We start from the raw sequence: 17,257 nt of genomic DNA on the forward strand, positions 1-17,257 counted from the left end.
TATTAGTGGTTCTCCCCCGGTTCTTCCCAGGCTTTGATGAGTTATGATGAAGAGAGAYAGAGGAAACAGACGTCCTCCAAAGAAGACATTGTTCATCGTCATTTTAGAAAAACAGAAAGAAAGGAAGGAAAACAACAGTAGCGTGTCTTTTCCCCTTGGCCAACAAGACCCTTTAATCCTGACACCTAACCCCCCCTTGTAGATTCATTCGGCTGCACACAGCCCAGCCCCACCCTATCCTCCCCAGCCCCCTCCCTCCCACACCTGGGTAGAGTCTCATCTCTGGCCATGCAGGACCGATACAACAGGGGTCTGCTGGGCGCTGCCGGGCTGGGACACAGGGGGCCACATGGGGGTCTGGTGCATGTGGTGGTGGTGCTGGTAGTGGTGGTGGTGCATGTGGTGGCCTGTGGGCGAGGAGGGGGGCAGCCAGACGGGCTGGTGGTTGGGGGGTGATGAGGCCCAGAAGGATCCGAAGCCAGCTGTGGAGGAGGGGGGYGAGCAGGCCATGGACACCTGGGTGGGACCTCCGCTTCCGGAACTCCCCGAGCAGTCTGACGCCCTCAGCTTGGAGAACATGGTGATGGTGTCGGGGAAGTTAGGCGGCGTGGCTGGGGTGTTCCTTGGAGTGCACATCTGCAAAACAGAAGACACTTGGGGTTTAAAATGAGTGACTTACATTGAGTTGAATGCAAACACTTCATTAACACATTCTGTCCCAATGATTCGGTCCCCAAGGGGTGCTTCCATTGCTGCTGCCTGCTGTGAACTGTATGTACCAATAGAAGGCATGATTGGTGAGTTCATAAAACAAATAGCCTCGACTAGTTAGTTACTGTTGTGGGAGGSAGTTCACTTGTAGACTTMGGRATTGTGTGCAGTACAACTGCTGAACATTTGTGAAGACAAGGTTTCTAAACCCTGCAGCCACCTACATCCWTTCACTGTGGTAAACATGGCAGCTTAACATGCTGTGCAGTTGCACAAAATGTCAGATGTCCCCACTGAGGCAATGAATGACTTTATAATTTGTAAGAGTGAGTGTGGTGCCTCAGGATAGAAACCCCCCCACCACCAACAGGGATCAGGTAGCAGGCTAGCAGCCATTACAGGACGGAGYACTTCTTAYCATTTCAGCAGGCGGTCAGGGCTGTTTTATTTCTAACACACAGCCATGGCCCCGCTGACATGAGGGTCACGCAAGCACCCGGAATGTGGATCTAACAGTATGAAAGAGGCATCTAAAGTTTTAAAAAACTCTATTAGGTCACCAAACCAGATTCGAGCCTGGGGCAGGCATGGTCATAGCTAGCTAAGATAGACATTTTGAAAGTGGAGGGAGCAGAGTGTAGTGCAGCATACAGTATAGTATTGAGTGTATCGTSAGGAAGTGAGGCACAGTCTTAGTGTTGATGTGAGGTGACAGGTCTGTCAGAGTGAGCAGCAGCTGCTCCAGTTAGGAGATGGACAAGCATGGTTTCAYTCTGTCTGGGTCTGTGATGGTTGACCACACTGAAACTGCCCCTCCTGCAGGACCCAAGATGGTGGTCCATACAGGGGGTTTCCTGTTTTTCTTGGGAGAGATGTGACTGAGTTTTGCTTTAAGCTGTGAATTATTCAACTTGTTTGTTATGGAAATCAATAGTAAAGGAGATATTCAAATATGGCTTATCTAGTCAAGTGATCAAATTTAGCTATAAAGCAATGAAGTCGGCTGAGAAGCAATACAGCTGCTTAGACTGTCCAGATGCAGCTGTAAGGCTAACTATAAGGCTTGGTCCTAGTGAAGCAGTGAGTCGGTAGACAGAACCGATGACAACCGTATGCTGGGCAGTGTTAGCTTACAGTGCTGTGCTGTGCTGGAGGGTGGGGCTAGGGCCTGTCTAGCAGGTTCGGCTGAGAGGAAGGGCAGGTCTGGACTGGACCCCATCTGCCGCCCACCGTTACACAAAACACATACACACATTCACAAGGGAGTTTGAACACTACGTACTTTCAAGTTACAACTGTTGCGATATCATCCTTAATGTTTACAATAGTGGTACAGCTAAGTAGCGTAACATATAGTGTAGGATAATAGTAGGTGTAGGTAGTAGATAATATAGTGGGTTAAATAGGATGTAGGGATAATAGTAGTGGTGGTAATAATAGAGTAGTGTAGATATAGTAGTAGTGGTTGAATATAGTAGTAGTGTAGGGATAATAGTAGTGGTGAGTAATATATAGTATAGGATATAGTGGTGATAATAGTAGTAGTAGGATTAATAGATTAGTAGGGATAATAGTAGTGGTAGGGATAATAGTAGTGATGTAATATAGTAGTGGTATAGTAGTAGGGTTAATAGCAGGTAGTGATAATAGTAGTTGTGATAGTAGTGGTGGTGATAATAGTAGTGGTGGTGATAGTAGTGTGTGAAATAGATGGTAGTAATAGTAGTGGTAGGGATAATAGTAGTAGTGAGTAGTAGTGTGATAATAGTAGTAGTAGTGATAATAGCAGTAGTAGGGATAATAGTAGTGAGTGGATAATAGTAGTGGTTAGAATAGTAGTATAGTGGTAGTGATATAGTAGTGGTAGGGATAATAGTATAGTAGATATAGTGGTAGTGATAGTAGTTGTGATAATAGTAGTAGTTGATTGGAGATACAGTAGTAGTGATAATATAGTAGTTGGATAATAGATAGAGTAGTAATAGTAGTAGGGATAATAGTAGTAGTTGGGAATAGTAGTAGTAGAGATAATAATAATAGTAGGATAATATGTAGTAGTGATAGATATATAGTGATAATGAGTAGTAGTGATAATAGTAGTAGTAGTGATAATAGTAGTGGTAGGATAATAGTAGTAGTGTAGGATACTATAGTAGTGGTAGGGATAATAGTATAGTGGTAGGATAATAGTAGTAGTGGTAAGTGATTAGTAGTGGTAGTGATAATAGTAGTAGTAGTGATAATATAGTAGTAGATAATAGTAGTAGTGATAATAGTATAGTGTGGATATAAGTAGTGGTGATAATAGGTAGTGGTAGATATAATAGTAGTAGGATAATAGTAGTAGGTGATAATAGTATATGGTAATAGGTAGTGTAGTGATAATAGTAGTAGGGATAAAGTAGTGGTAGGATAATAGTAGTGGTAGTATAATAGTAGTGTGGGTAATAGTAGTGGTGAGTAGTAGTGTAGTGGTAACAGCATGTGTAGTGATAATAGTAGTAGTTGTAAGTAGTGTGGGTTGATAAGTGTGGTGGTGATAGTAGTGGTGTGATATAATAGTAGTGAAATAGTGAGTAGTAGGATAATAGTATGATGAGTATGGTGGATATATAATATAGTGATATAGTAGTAGTGATAATAATAGTAGATAATAGAGGTAGGAAAAGTAGTAGTAGGATAATATAGAATGGTGGTGATAATATAGTAGGGTGATAATAGTTATAGTATGATGATGAGTAGTTAGTGATAATAGAGTAGTAGATAGTAGTAGTAGGATAATATGAAGTAGTAGATAATAGTAGTAGTAGGGATATATAGTAGTAGGGGATAATAGTAGTAGTAGGGATAATAAGTAGTAGTAGGATAATAGTGAGTAGTAAGGATATAGTAGTATAGGATAATAGGTAGTGTGATAATAGAGTAGGGTAGAAATATAAGTAGTAGTATAATAGTAGTGTAGGGATAATAAGTAGGTAGTAGTTAGGTAGTATATAGTGGGTAGGATAATAGTAGTAGTGTAGTATATAGTATGGTGATAATAGTAGTATAGTGATAATAGTGAGTAGATAGTAGTAGTGGTGATATAATAGTAGTGTAGGGATAATATAAGTAGTGGTGTATAATAGTGTAGTAGTGGTAATATATAGTGTAGATAATAGTAGTAGGGTGATAATAGAGAGTGAGTTAGTGTAGGGATAGTTAGTGGTAGGGATAATAGTAGTAGTAGTGATAATAGAAGTAGTATAGTAGTAGTAGGATAATAGTAGTTAGGATAATAGTAGTAGTAGTGATATAGTAGTGTTAGTGTAATTATGGTAGGGATAATAGTATAGTATGTGAATAAGTAGTAGCTAGTAGGATAAATAGAAGTGAGTATAGTAGTTGGAAATAAGGTAGGTGAAATAGTAGTAGTAGTGATAATATAGTAGTAGTGATAATAGTAGTGGTAGGGAATATAGTAGTGAGATAATAGTAAGTAGTAGGATAATAGTAGTAGGATAATAGTAGAGTAGGGATAATAGTAGGTAGGATAATAGTAGTGGTAGGGATAATAGTAGTGGTAGGGATAATAGTAGTGGTAGGATGGAATAGTATAGGATAATAGTAGTCGTAGGATAATAGTAGTGGTAGGGATATAGTATGTAGGATATAGAAGTATGTAGGGATAATAGAAGTATATTAGTAGGATATAGTAGTGGTAGTGATAATAATAATAGTTGTAGTAGTAGTAGTAGTAGTAGTAGTAGGGATAATAGTAGTGGTATAATAGTAGTAGTAGTCGGTGATAATAGTAGTGTTGATAAATAGTAGTGTAGTAGTGTAGTAGTGATAATAGTAAGTGGGTGGTTAATAGTAGTCAGTGGATAAGAGTGGTTGATGTAATAGTAGTGGTAGTGATAATAGTAGTAGTAGTATAGGTAGTAGTAGGGATAATAGTAGTGTGATAATAGTAGTGTAGGGATAATAGTAGTGGTTAATAGTGAGTAGGGATAAGAGTGGTGATGTAATAGTAGTGGTAGTGATAAAAGTAGTGAGTAGTAGTAGTAGAGGGATAATAGTAGTGGTGATAAGTAGTAGATAGTGTGATAATGTAGTCGGTGATATATAGTAGTGGTAGTGATAGTAGTGGTAGTGGATAATATGTAGTGTGGTAATAAGTAGTATGGGATAAAGATAGTGAGGGTAATAGATAAGTGTGGTGATAATAATAGTAGTTAGAGTAGTAGTGATAATATGTAGTGGTGTAATATTAGTGGATAAAGCAGATGGTGAGGTAATAGTATGGTATGATAATAGTATTAGTATAGTAGTATTAGTAGTAGTAGGGTATAATTAGTAAGGAGTGGTAATAGTAGTAGGGATAGAGAGTGGTGGTAATTAGTGTAGGATTAATTGATAGTAATAGTAGTGGTAGGTATAGTAGTAGTAGTAGTAGTAGGGATAAGTAGTAGTGAAAAGTAGTAGTAGTGTATAATAGTATGGGTGATAATAGTTAGTGGTAGTGATATAGTGGTAGTATATATAGTGTGTAGTAGTATAGGATAAGAGTGGTGATGGTAATAGTAGTGGTGGTGATAATAGAGTAATAGGGATAATAAGTAGTTGGTATAATAGTACTAGTAGTGGTGATAATAGGAGTGGTATGAAAGTAGTAGTAGTAGATAGTATGGTAGTGATAGTATGGTAGTGATAATAGTAGGATAGTATAATAATGGTAGATAAAGTATATGGTTGTATAGTAGTGGTAGTGGATAATAGTAGTAGTAGTGATAATAGTTAGATATTGGTAGTATAGATTGTAGCAAGTGATAATAGTATGTAGGATAATTAGTATCGGTAGGGAGAATAGTAGTAGTGGTAATGATAATAGTAGTAGTGATAATAGATAGTAGTCGGAGTAGATAAATAGTAGTGTAGATTAATAGTAGTAGTGTAGATAGTAGTAGTGGTAGTGATAATAGTTAGAGTGTATAGGGAAAATAGTCACAGTAATAATATAGTAGTATGAATTACTAGATCGTAGTGTGATAATAGTAAGTATGTGTAGGATAATATAGTAGTGGAGGGATAATACTAGTACTGTCAGGGAAGTAGTGCGTTGGTGATAATTATTAGTCAGTAGTGATAATAGTAGATAGGTAATGTAGTACGATAATAGTAAGTAGTGTGTGGTAGGGATAATGAGTGTAGTGGCGTAGGAAAGAGGTAGTGTGAGGATTAATATAGTGGTAGATAAGTAGTAGTAGTGCGTGATAATAAAGTATAGTGTAGGATAATATTAGGTATGCGATAATAGTGTTAGTGGTGATGATAGTAGTATAGGCCGATAATAGACTGAGTAGTAGTTACACATAGTAGGCATAATATATCGGTAGCGATAATAGTATAGTATATTACATATTAGTAGTATGATAATAGTAGTGGTAGATACTAGTAGTGGTAGGATAATCAGTCTAGTGGTAGAAATATTAGTGGTAGAGTCAATAGTAGTTAAGTGAAAATTGATTAGTAGTAGTGATATAGGAGTGGTAGGTATAAAGTAGTAGTAGGATAATCGGAGCATAGGATAATAGTATCGGTAGGGATAATGAGTAGTAGGATATAGTATATGTAAGGATGAGATAGTGGTCAGGAATAGTTATGTAGGGTAATATAGTAGTTCGGATAATGAGTAGTGGATTAATGAGAGTTCAGGATAGATAGAAGTAGTAGAGTATAAAGTATCAGTAGTAGAGGGCTAATAGTTATCGTTATGATCAATAGTAATAGTTGGAGTAGTAGTAGTAGTAGTGGTGATAATAGTGGTGGTGATAATAGTAGTAGTGATAATAGTAGTAGGGATAAGAGTGGTGATGGTAATAGTAGTGGTAGTGATAATAGTAGTAGTAGTAGTAGTAGTAGTAGTAGGGATAATAGTAGTGGTGATAATAGTAGTAGTAGTAGTGATAATAGTAGTGGTGATAATAGTAGTAGTAGTAGTGATAATAGTAGTAGGGATAAGAGTGGTGATGGTAATAGTAGTTGTGGTCATAATAGTAGTAGTAGGGATAATAGTAGTGGTGATAATAGTACTAGTAGTGGTGATAATAGTAGTGGTGATAATAGTAGTAGTAGTAATAATAATAGTAGTGGTGGTAATAGTTGTGGTAGCAGGAAGATCCTAGTAAAGGAGTAAATCATTATATTTGGCCAGGCTATGGGCTCAAACCAGAACTTCTCCAACAGTATTTATGGTCTTGTTTTGTCATCAGAAGGCGCAGGGTAGAGCTTGTACAGCCCCACAGCAACACAATCAATTACATCCCTCATGGGCTCACACACCAGAGGGGAAACAGGTGAGATGACAAATGCCATGTGCTACCACTACCACCACCACCACTACTACCACTACTACCACCACCACTACGACTACCACCACCACCATCACTACTACCACCACCACCACGACTACCACCACCACCACCACTACTACCACCACCACTACGACTACCACCACCACCACCACCACAACGACTCCCACCACAACCACCACCAGAGTGCATTACCCACTTTCCATGAATTACATTATGTACAGAGTAATGAAAAGAAACAATGTAATTCAACTGGTTGTGGCTTCTATTCATCCGATTGAGTACATATTAAATTGATATAGGAATGTCATCCTCTCTCGGACTTACTTATTATGTCTTGTTTTCTCAGGTAAAATACTAGGCCTAATTAAATAAATAAAAACCCAGCCCCATGTTTACAACAAGCAATGCAACCCTGGATGTCAAGTGGTTGTGGAAATGTGACCCTTCTGTGTTAGGTTTAAGGCTATAAGAGTCCCTTACATATACACATCTTTGTTCTCCATGTATAGTCAATAGTGTTTGATCGAGGGCAGTGTTGTGTACATTATTGTTGCTACACGGAGCTCTTTCTTCCCCACACCCACCATTTCCCCTGTGGCTCCCCCAGGCCCCAAGGAGAGTGCAGGGCAGCCTAAAGAGAGAGGGGGGGAGGACTAACACCGGCAATACATGGAGATGGCTTGCAGCTGCTGATGACTGCCCCTCCACACTCTCTCTTTCTCTCTATCCTTTAACAGCCCTTCCTCCTCCTCTGTAGCAGATAGCTCTCTTACATCACTCCTCCCAGCATGCACATGCCCGCCTCGTGCGCGCGCACACGCACACACACAATGATGTAATGGCTGCACCGAAAATAATAACAAACCCTGGCCCCCGCCACTCACACACTTCCTCTCAAGCGCGAACATGCCCCTCCCACCCAAGAGGAAGGGAAAAAAGAGAGAAAACCAAAACAGTGTTGTAGCAGCAGAGCAGCAGCAGACAGATGATAAGGGGATGGCTGGGTTCAGTGTGCACATCAACACTGCATGCTCACAGCACAGCCTCCATGTGTTAAACATTACATTACATTTCCAGCTCGCCGCTCCAGGGATTTTACTGGTCAGTTGAAGGAGAAATGGTTTCATGCACGGACCACATGATCACTATAGCCGTTAGGGAATAGCATTGCGTAAATTGGCTTGGGCCAAGGACAGGGGCCAGCCTTGTGCCATTGCTTTCATCGCGGTTAAATTAGCTATTTAGACCCAGCTACTTCGCTGTGCCTGACATACGGAGTTGGCATAACAATGCATATTTTCATGCAATACATGTTGAAGGAAAAGGTTTCAAAATATTGTGTAAGGTTTAAGAATTCATGATATGAAAGGTGTGTTGCACTAAAGAGCATGGTGCCGGTCCATGTGGCAGTATATCTTAAGTAAGTTTACCCTAAAAGGCTTGGGCAGTGTCGAAAACCATAATAAGCACCGTGGAGTAGTACAGCAGGATGTAGACTTTACTACTCAGGAGCGATAACTCCAGTGATGTCACTCTGCCAGACACAGCTGTACTACTATGCCCATGGCTCTAGTCCTGTCCTGTTGGTGAATCTGTCCCTCTGTCTGTCTGATTGAAGAGGAGGAGCAGACTGGCCTGGTCACTGACGCTGCAGCCATGCCGTAAATTAGCTCCCTGAACACACTGACAGAATGTAATACATGCCTTAAGCCCTTTTATCTTTTTTAAGGGGAACAAAATGCACTTACCATCTGGTGGTGGTGACTAGGGATGTTGGCCTCCTGGAAAAAGGAGCTTAAGGCTGTCTGTGGAGGGAGAGAGAGAGACAGAACGAGGGGAAGAGAGGAAGTTGTGTGTGAGAACATTGTGAGCACTTGAACTGCCATTTGCAGGAAGATGGGCATTTGACCTTTGACTTTTCTGAATATTCGGGGAAAAAACTACTTTTGGAACACAAGGCCCACACTGGTAAAAATGTGTGCAGTTATCTATGCCAACAGTGCTCAACAAAGCGTAATTTATCATAACCAGTAAAGATAACGAATCCTAATTGCTAAATTGCCTCATATATACACTGAGTGTACAAATTCATCTGGTCAGAGCAGGTGTTCATAATGTTTTGTACACTCAGTGTATATTCAATCAATTAAAAAACAAGTGCCATTTAAGATACATTTACCGAAACTGTAATACCAACTGGTTATATTATATATTTGAACTCAATCTTCAAAAAGATAGTAACCAAAGCAGTGTGGCACTTTCTTGTAGAAGCCTATGGCTGTGCAATGGCATAGCCTTGTTTTGTTAATTTAGCAATAATTATTTCCCGAGCCCTTATCACAGTCAAGACATCTATTTTATAGTAGCAGTTAAGAGCGTTGGGCCAGTAACCGAAAGGTGGCTGGTTCGAATCCCGAGCTGACTTGGTGAGAGAGAAAAAATCTGTCGATGTGCCCATGAGCAAGACACTTAACCCTAATTGCTCTGGATAAGAGCATCTGCTAAATGACTCAAAATGTAAAAATGTAACATAACAGAATCAAATAGAACCGAATAGTGCGAAGTGATGCACATCTGATCATTTGAAAAGAGTTACAAACCAAAATAAGTATTTATTTTTTTCGGATATACACAGTTGTCTAGTTTATTCTGCCTGTTCTTTGGGATTTTCTAAATGGAATAACAATTCCACTTTGAACACGGGGCTGAATGATGACCATGACATCTGTTTGGTGAGTAGGCCTAGGCTTAATGATTCTGATGAAAATACGCTCGGTATTTATCAAACTAATGTTATAGCATATTTCAGAGTAGAACCAGTCTATGTTTACGGGGGTTATATATAGCCAAGGCTAACCAATTCTAAAATGGCACTAGCAGTTCGCAAAGTGGGGTCGTCACTAGTACCACAGCCACAAGGTCAAGCTCCCGAGTGGCGCAGCGGTTTAAGGCACTGCATCTCAGTGCTAGAGGCGTCACTACAGGCCCTGGTTCGATTCCAGGCTGTATCACAACCGGCCGTAATTTGGAGTCCCATAGGGCGGTGCACAATTGGCCCAACGTCGTCCGGGTTAGGCCGTCATTGTAAATAAGAATTTGTTCTTAACTGACTTGCCTAGTCAACTTTCTTTTGACTGATAATGTAAACTGGTTTTCAGTGACAATTATGGAAACATCAACTACATTGTAAATAAAGGCTCAGCAGAAACAAAGTGCAAAAACGTTGAACTCCGTAACCTGGCTGGGGACGAGATTGAGATCTCAGTTGTGCTGTCAACACTGAATTTAATCTGGTTTGCAAATGTTTTGACTAACATAGATGGGTGTGAGCCATCAGTAGGCTACCTCTTCAGGTTTCTATGGGGAGTAGAGGCCCATTCAGTGATTTACTACACAACCTCTAGCAGAAGATCAACTGGTCCTACCTCTGGTTAAATGGGAGAGGCCGAATTGTTATTAACTGACTTGCCTAGTTAAATAAAGATTAAATACAAGGTTAAATACAAATAAACCCTGCTTGTTTCTACAATGTCTCTTCTTAACATCAGATTTTAAACCTGACCCTTACCTGAACCACACTGCTAACCTTATGCCTAACCTGAAGACCAAAAAGCAAATTTTTTGTTTTCATGAATTGTTCCGTATAGCCAATTTTGACTTTGCGGTAACTAGTGACAACCGCAAAGTATCATATTAAAGCGGTAAATTACGCAATTATTCCAAAATTGCAGGACATTGTTGGAACACATATTTCCCGACTTCAGTCAACCAGTCCATTTTGAATTTGTGATAAACTGACGTCATTTGGCAAGGAATGTAGCTTGTGTATCCCATCAGTTAGATCCGTTTCTATAGGCATTTATTTCTGTAGGCCTAACGGGAGCACTCAACACGCGTGTGTAGAGGGAGCGGTCAGAACACAACTGAGTGAGTGAGACAAGGAGGGTAAAGGGAATTTAGGGAGCAGAACTGTGTGATGCTTGGCTTGGTTTCTTTTTTGTGTTACGCAAATGCACATGTACAAATTGAACATTAGAGTCAAAGCAAATGAACATTGTCTTCAATAAAAAAAATTGGGCCAAATAGTTTTACAGTATAAAAAAATTATAATCTCTGGTTAAAGATTGAGTTTTGACGTCCGTTCAAGTACTCATGCACATCCTTAGTTTGCGGACCACAAAACAGTAGTAACACATTTCACCTTCCTATCCGCTCACTCTGGAGAGCCTGAACCCCATCCCCCTCTGCTAGCATCAGCCTATGGGTCAGTTGGTACGAGTAGATCACATGACTCTGGGATTTAAACTATTATCCTCCGTTGTCTAAAACAGGGTTTGTAAATCACGCGGAGAGAGAGGCAGTGGCAGACAGGCTAATGGCTCAGTGAGAATGTACACACTTGTTTAAAATGATAATTAGCATGGAAAAGAAGATGGCTAGTAGCCTAGTACTGTTCCTTTACTTAAAACTAGTGTTACAACTCAGTGACATGTAAACAGTTTAGGCGATATAAACTACCGTGAATAGGGTATGTGCTATATTCTCAGGGACAATTCACATAGGCCACAACAAAACCTTGTTTGTGACAGCCTTCCTCTGACGGGCTATGAGGAAACACAATGTAAACAAGTAGTCCTACTTTCAGTTGCTGCCCTTGAACACAAACAAGGAAGTCCATAGGCAACTTCTATTGTTTCACTCTGTTGTGAATACAAAGACCAGCCTGGTAAGGACACCATGGTCCGGAAATAAAAATACACTGATACCAAAACATATCCTTAGAAGTTTATCAGATTTTATTGCAAGATACCGGTTTTATGATTCATGTAGTCTGACTGGCCCATGATTCATGTTCTTTTTAAGAGGTGGAAAATTGACAAATGCTGTGTCATTCCTTTGTATACAAATCGCCTCAAATATGAACGTGTCTTAGTGACTGGATTAAAATAATTGCATGCAGCCTACTACTAAAATGACAGCATGTCTAGCTAAACCTTAGTCCTTCGTGCCTTGCCTAGCCTCCATTTCCCTTCACTAGAATCTCTCTTTGCGAACACTTCAATGGATGTGTGGCTTCCCCTCACGGCTGAAGACGGCCCCCTCCCCCACAAACCATGCTCTGTGGTTGTTTGACAACAGCAGCAGTAGTGCAGGAATGTCTGCTGCTCAACGTGACACACATAACAACATGAATGTGCTGCATGGATTGTCTACCAGGCTGCTGGATCACACTGTTCTTTGTCTATTTATGTTTTTTAATGTTAAATGTGTTTTCTGTGTACATCCAAGACCATCAACAAAGGTTTCGTTTCACACACAAATAATGTAGGTTACAAACCACAGTGCAACACCATATCTAAGAGATCGGCATATAAGGTTTCAGTCTATTCATGGGCTTTAAGTGAGAGCATCCTTACCTTACAGGAGCAGAACCTAGCAATGGAGCAGAGAACCTAGCAAGAGCAGAAACTGCAACGAGCAGAGAACTAGCAACGGAGAGAGAACTAGCAAGGAGCAGAGAACTACAATGGAGCAGAGAACTAGCCATGGAGCAAGAGAACCTAGAAGAGCAAAACTAGCAAGGAGCAGAGAACCTAGCAACGGAGCAGAGACCTAGCACAGAGCAAGAGAAGCTAGCCAATGAGCAGAGAACCTAGCAATGGAGCAGAGAATAGCAATGGAGCAGAGAAGAGTCATGACAGTGTTTCTTATGTAACCTGATGACAGAACACTGCAATGAAGCCCAGCACTAGCTATATAAAAGCAGAAGAATTGAACAGGCGTCTAAATGAGGGCACAGCAAACAATAACATATTTTAAAAAACAGCTGAAATAGAAATAAATTATGTGAATACAAAAAGAATACTTAGGTGATACGGGAAGAGTGCAGAAGAAAGAAGTGCATTAATAATGGTGTAGTAACGGGATAATGAGGCTGAGTGGGGTGTGCCCTGAGGGAGTGACAGAGTACGGAACATGCCCATGGACACGACACACAGCCTGTCCTGCAGCCAAGGAGCCATGAGCAGCCACGACGACACAGTTGTCCTGCCAGGAGCATGAGCAGACACGACGAACAGCTGCTCTGCCAGCCGGAGCATGAGCAGACACGACGACACAGCCTGCTCTGCAGCCAGGAGCCATGAGCAGACACGACGACACAGCCTGCTCTGCAGCCAGGAGCAGACACAACAACACAGCCAGCTCTGCAGCCAGGAGCCATGAGCAGACACGACGATACAGCCTGCCCTGTAGCCAGGAGCCATGAGTAGACATGACAACACAAAGACATTCAATTAACTAATAAAGGCAAACATTTTGAGATTGTATTATACATAAATATTTTATATAGAGAGACTCTACATATACACACAATATATACACAGAGAGCACAAAACATTAGGAACACCTTCCTAATATTAAGTTGCACCCCCTTTTCCCTCAGAATAGCCTCAATTCGTTGGGGCATGGACTCTACAAGGTGTCGAAAGCGTTCCACAGGGATGCTGGTCCATGTTGACTCCAATGCTTCCTACAGTTGTGTCAAGTTGGTTGGATGTCCTTTGGGTGGTGGACCATTCCTGATACACACAGGAAACTGTTGAGGATGAAAAACCCAGCAGCATAGCAGTTCGTGACACACTCAAACCGGTGCGCCTGGCACCTACTACCATACCCCATTCAAAGGCACTTAAATATTTTGTCTTGCTACATGATTCCATATGTGTTATTTCATAATTTATGTCTTCCCTATTATTCTACAATGTAGAAAATAGTAAAAATAAAGAAAAACCCTTGAATGAGTAGGTGTATCCACACTTTTGACTGGTACTGTATATGTGTGCCATTCACCCTCTGAATGGCACACATGCACAATGTCTCAAGGCTTAAAAATCCTTCTTTAACCTGTCTCCTACACTTCATCTACACTGATTGAAGTGGATTTAACAAGTAACATTAATAAGGGATCATAGCTTTCACCTGGTCAGTCTGTCATGGAAAGAGCAGGTGTTCCTAATGTTTTGACCCTCCACTCCTTAGCCAACAGCACCTGGGGGAGCTCAGCCCAGCCATAAGCAACTAGCCCTTTGACCTTGAGCCGGACAAGTTGCCCAGAGGAGGCTAAGTTGTCTCTGCAATGCATCTGCTCCAATCAAGCTACAGGCTGACTCTGCTCTCAGAAGTTGGGAGGAGCTGAGCAGCCTCCTCAGCCCCTTCAAACTACCTGGCCCAGCCACTTCTGCTCGCGCATAAGCACTAACAAAAGCGTGGCCATTAGACAGAGCGGAGATGTGTTTGTGAAACCATCTGGAAGCAGAGGCCTGAAGCCTCAGATCTTCTCAGCATCTCTCTGTTGTCCATACCTGTCCATACCTGTTGAATATTTCAAACCAGTGGCCAGCTGAGCTCTTCAAACAGGAGCGGATATAGCCTACAAGGCTTTGCATACTTTTCATTATACATTTCTCTAGGGTGTGCTTCAACATGAACTGGATTTTTCTTTCATATCATGTAGTGAATTATTTATTCACTAAAAAGGTATGTTACTATTACGCTCATTCAAATGACAATTCCACCTTGCTGCTCTGGCTGAAACCATGACTGAAAAGGGTCACGCTGTGTGTCCGCTGAGAAGAAACGCCTGTTCATACGGTGTGCATCTCTGAGCCAGGACTAGGAGTATTGGATATGAACAACTGGAAGAATAAGGCACCGTAATCTGCCTAAAGATAGATATCCCCTATGAATACTCCTGGACAAGAGTACGGTCAATCCAGGAGGTCCGCTGTGTACCCTTTCACTAACCTTGTACAACAAGCAATCATAAACACAATGTTCTTTAAATGTGTGTTTGTGAGTGTGTTTATTGGTGCACTACTCTTATGCAGCCAAATATGGAAAGTAATAACTAGTAGAAGCTTGTTTCAAAATTGGAAGTGTGTATTGACTGGTCATAAGTCATACCAGTTGGGACTGAGGTATGAATTGCTTTGTGTGCTAGCTATGTAACATACATGCTATTACACTAAATAGCCTACACATTTTCAGAGCAGCAGCTATATTCAAAAAACAAAGGCAACGTTTGAGACACCTTTTACTTACTACAACAATGGGGTCTGGACAGGAAGAGCCTCTGTTGTTGTAAAAAAAAAATCGCCATTCTCTGATTTCGGAGAACTTCTCATTATTTGCCTTTGTTAGCTAGCTAAAGTGGCTAGTTAGCTGCATCGCTATGAAACCAACATATAAACACACACATCGCATACCTCGAATTGCCAGTGAGCCGCTTGAAGAAGCTGCTTCGCTTGATCAGCAGCACAACCAGCAGTCAAAACAAACTGGTTTATCATCACTTGATGCCTGAGTTCGTCCATATTCACCGACATAACCGCTTTTCACCCCCACCTCAGTTATTTTATCGTTGAAACCTGGGAAAACAAAGCCTCGTTTTATTCTTCTTCAAAATTTCGAAATCAATCGCTCAAACCTGACCCTCCTTACCACGCTCTACCCTCGCCTTCCAGTAACAACAAATATGTCCATGTCATCACCAACAACAAAGCCAAGCACAACAGCTGATTGGATAAACAAGTCAGCAAGATTGTACGGGCTGGTACACCATTGGCTATCACGCGAGCCAGCAAGTCGTTGGAGTAAYGTAATTGCAGGGTACATATATTCATGGATTGGATACCAGAGGATGAGTAAATCACACCTATTGGCTTATTTCTATAAGAAGGTATATGAGGGTCGTTCAATAATTGGTCAATTTAGKGATAACGRATTGAAAAGGTCCAGGWTTGGTATTTCTATTGTAAATATTTACAGCAACGTTATGATGGTTGTCTTTGTGCCAGACCAAACAGCCAGAGACACATTGTACTGGTTACAGTATAGGCACGTTTCAAATGTAGTACATTTGATTATAATAACAGTAGTCGATAATATAACAGCTWATGGACGGTGAGCAAAGCCTACWGTTCYTACTTTTTTRCCCAAACAGAAAATACATCGATAARAATAAATGTGCTGTGSTGTCGGCGAGTCTCTGAATAGCTGATACTATGTTATGAGACAGCATATACAGAAGAAAAGTGTATTKATTTCTGGCTGCATTGGTGATCAAACACGTTCCGTGTGTTATTCTCTGTGATTATCTCTGAGTACTATCCACTAGGCAGTGGGACGTCAAGCTCCCTCCCTGCAAGACTGAATAATTCAGCTGAGGTGTAGGTATACAGTATATTAAAGGTGAAAGCGTGACAGAGAAGACTATCTATTATGTATTGTAGGTGGGTGTTACCTGGGTAATGTGAATTTGATGGTGTATATTAATAATGGATTGGAGACTACACACACAACTCTTCAAACAGTCAAGTATGAAAATATGTTAATTTATTGTGTTCAAAATCTATAATCTGAAATCGGTTGTAAATAGGGGTCCCCAAAGGTTCCCAGAGGATCTCAAATCCCACCTTTCCTCTATTCTTTCTGACTTTTTTTCTGCATAGCAACATAGTACTCCATCATTTACTTTAATCAGTTGTCTGTGTATTTTAAATAGGCTCACAAATTACATGCATTTTGGCCCATTTATTTTGAGACTGATGAGTAAATTCACTTGACTAATTATTGGAGATGTTTTCATTCCAAATAATAACATTTGGAATGAGGCTTTGGAAACCTGTTCTTTCACATGGAAAGATAGCTCTGGGAATAGTGACGTCATGTTCCAGAATGGTCTAATGAACTATTCAAGGAAAGAATTTATGAGATTTTTGTTGGTCAGTTATGAGCATCTGTTGGGTGTTTATCGTGATGACTTTCAACAAATTACTGTTCATTCTGCACCACACTGAGAGGGGGTTATTTTAATAGGCAATTTGCTTCAGCAAATAAATCATTACACTAGAAGGTCATGGGACTTTTTTTGTTAAAACTTGAAACAAACATACAGAAGATAAGGACATAAGGACAATTCTGCCATTTTGACGTTACACAACCAGAAAATGAAAGTCACTCTGTTGTTTAATTTTCAATGAAACAATGTCATACACTGTGACCATCAAGCCTTCAAGGTTACCCATGTTTTGTCTTTTTTGGGATAATAATTTGAACAAAAAACAACAAATTTCCTCTCAAAATGGGCAGCATATAACATTTATCCACACAAAATAGCTCAATACTTG

General features: G+C 40.5%; 1 protein-coding gene across 1 annotated transcript; it reads right to left on the minus strand.

Moving 5' to 3' along the window:
• Positions 1 to 184: 184 nt before the first annotated feature.
• ubald2 (UBA-like domain containing 2) lies at positions 185 to 15,596 on the minus strand. The gene is made up of 3 exons (XM_024012749.3): positions 15,335 to 15,596; positions 8,816 to 8,872; positions 185 to 636 (listed from the first exon to the last, which is right to left on the minus strand). The coding sequence occupies exons 1-3, from the start codon at positions 15,452 to 15,454 to the stop codon at positions 277 to 279; spliced, it is 537 nt and encodes a 178-aa protein (XP_023868517.1). The 5' UTR covers positions 15,455 to 15,596; the 3' UTR covers positions 185 to 276.
• Between the last annotated feature and the right edge of the window lie 1,661 nt (positions 15,597 to 17,257).

Source organism: Salvelinus sp. IW2-2015, linkage group LG20, assembly GCF_002910315.2.
Source record: "Salvelinus sp. IW2-2015 linkage group LG20, ASM291031v2, whole genome shotgun sequence".
NCBI classification, from domain to species: domain Eukaryota; kingdom Metazoa; phylum Chordata; class Actinopteri; order Salmoniformes; family Salmonidae; genus Salvelinus; species Salvelinus sp. IW2-2015.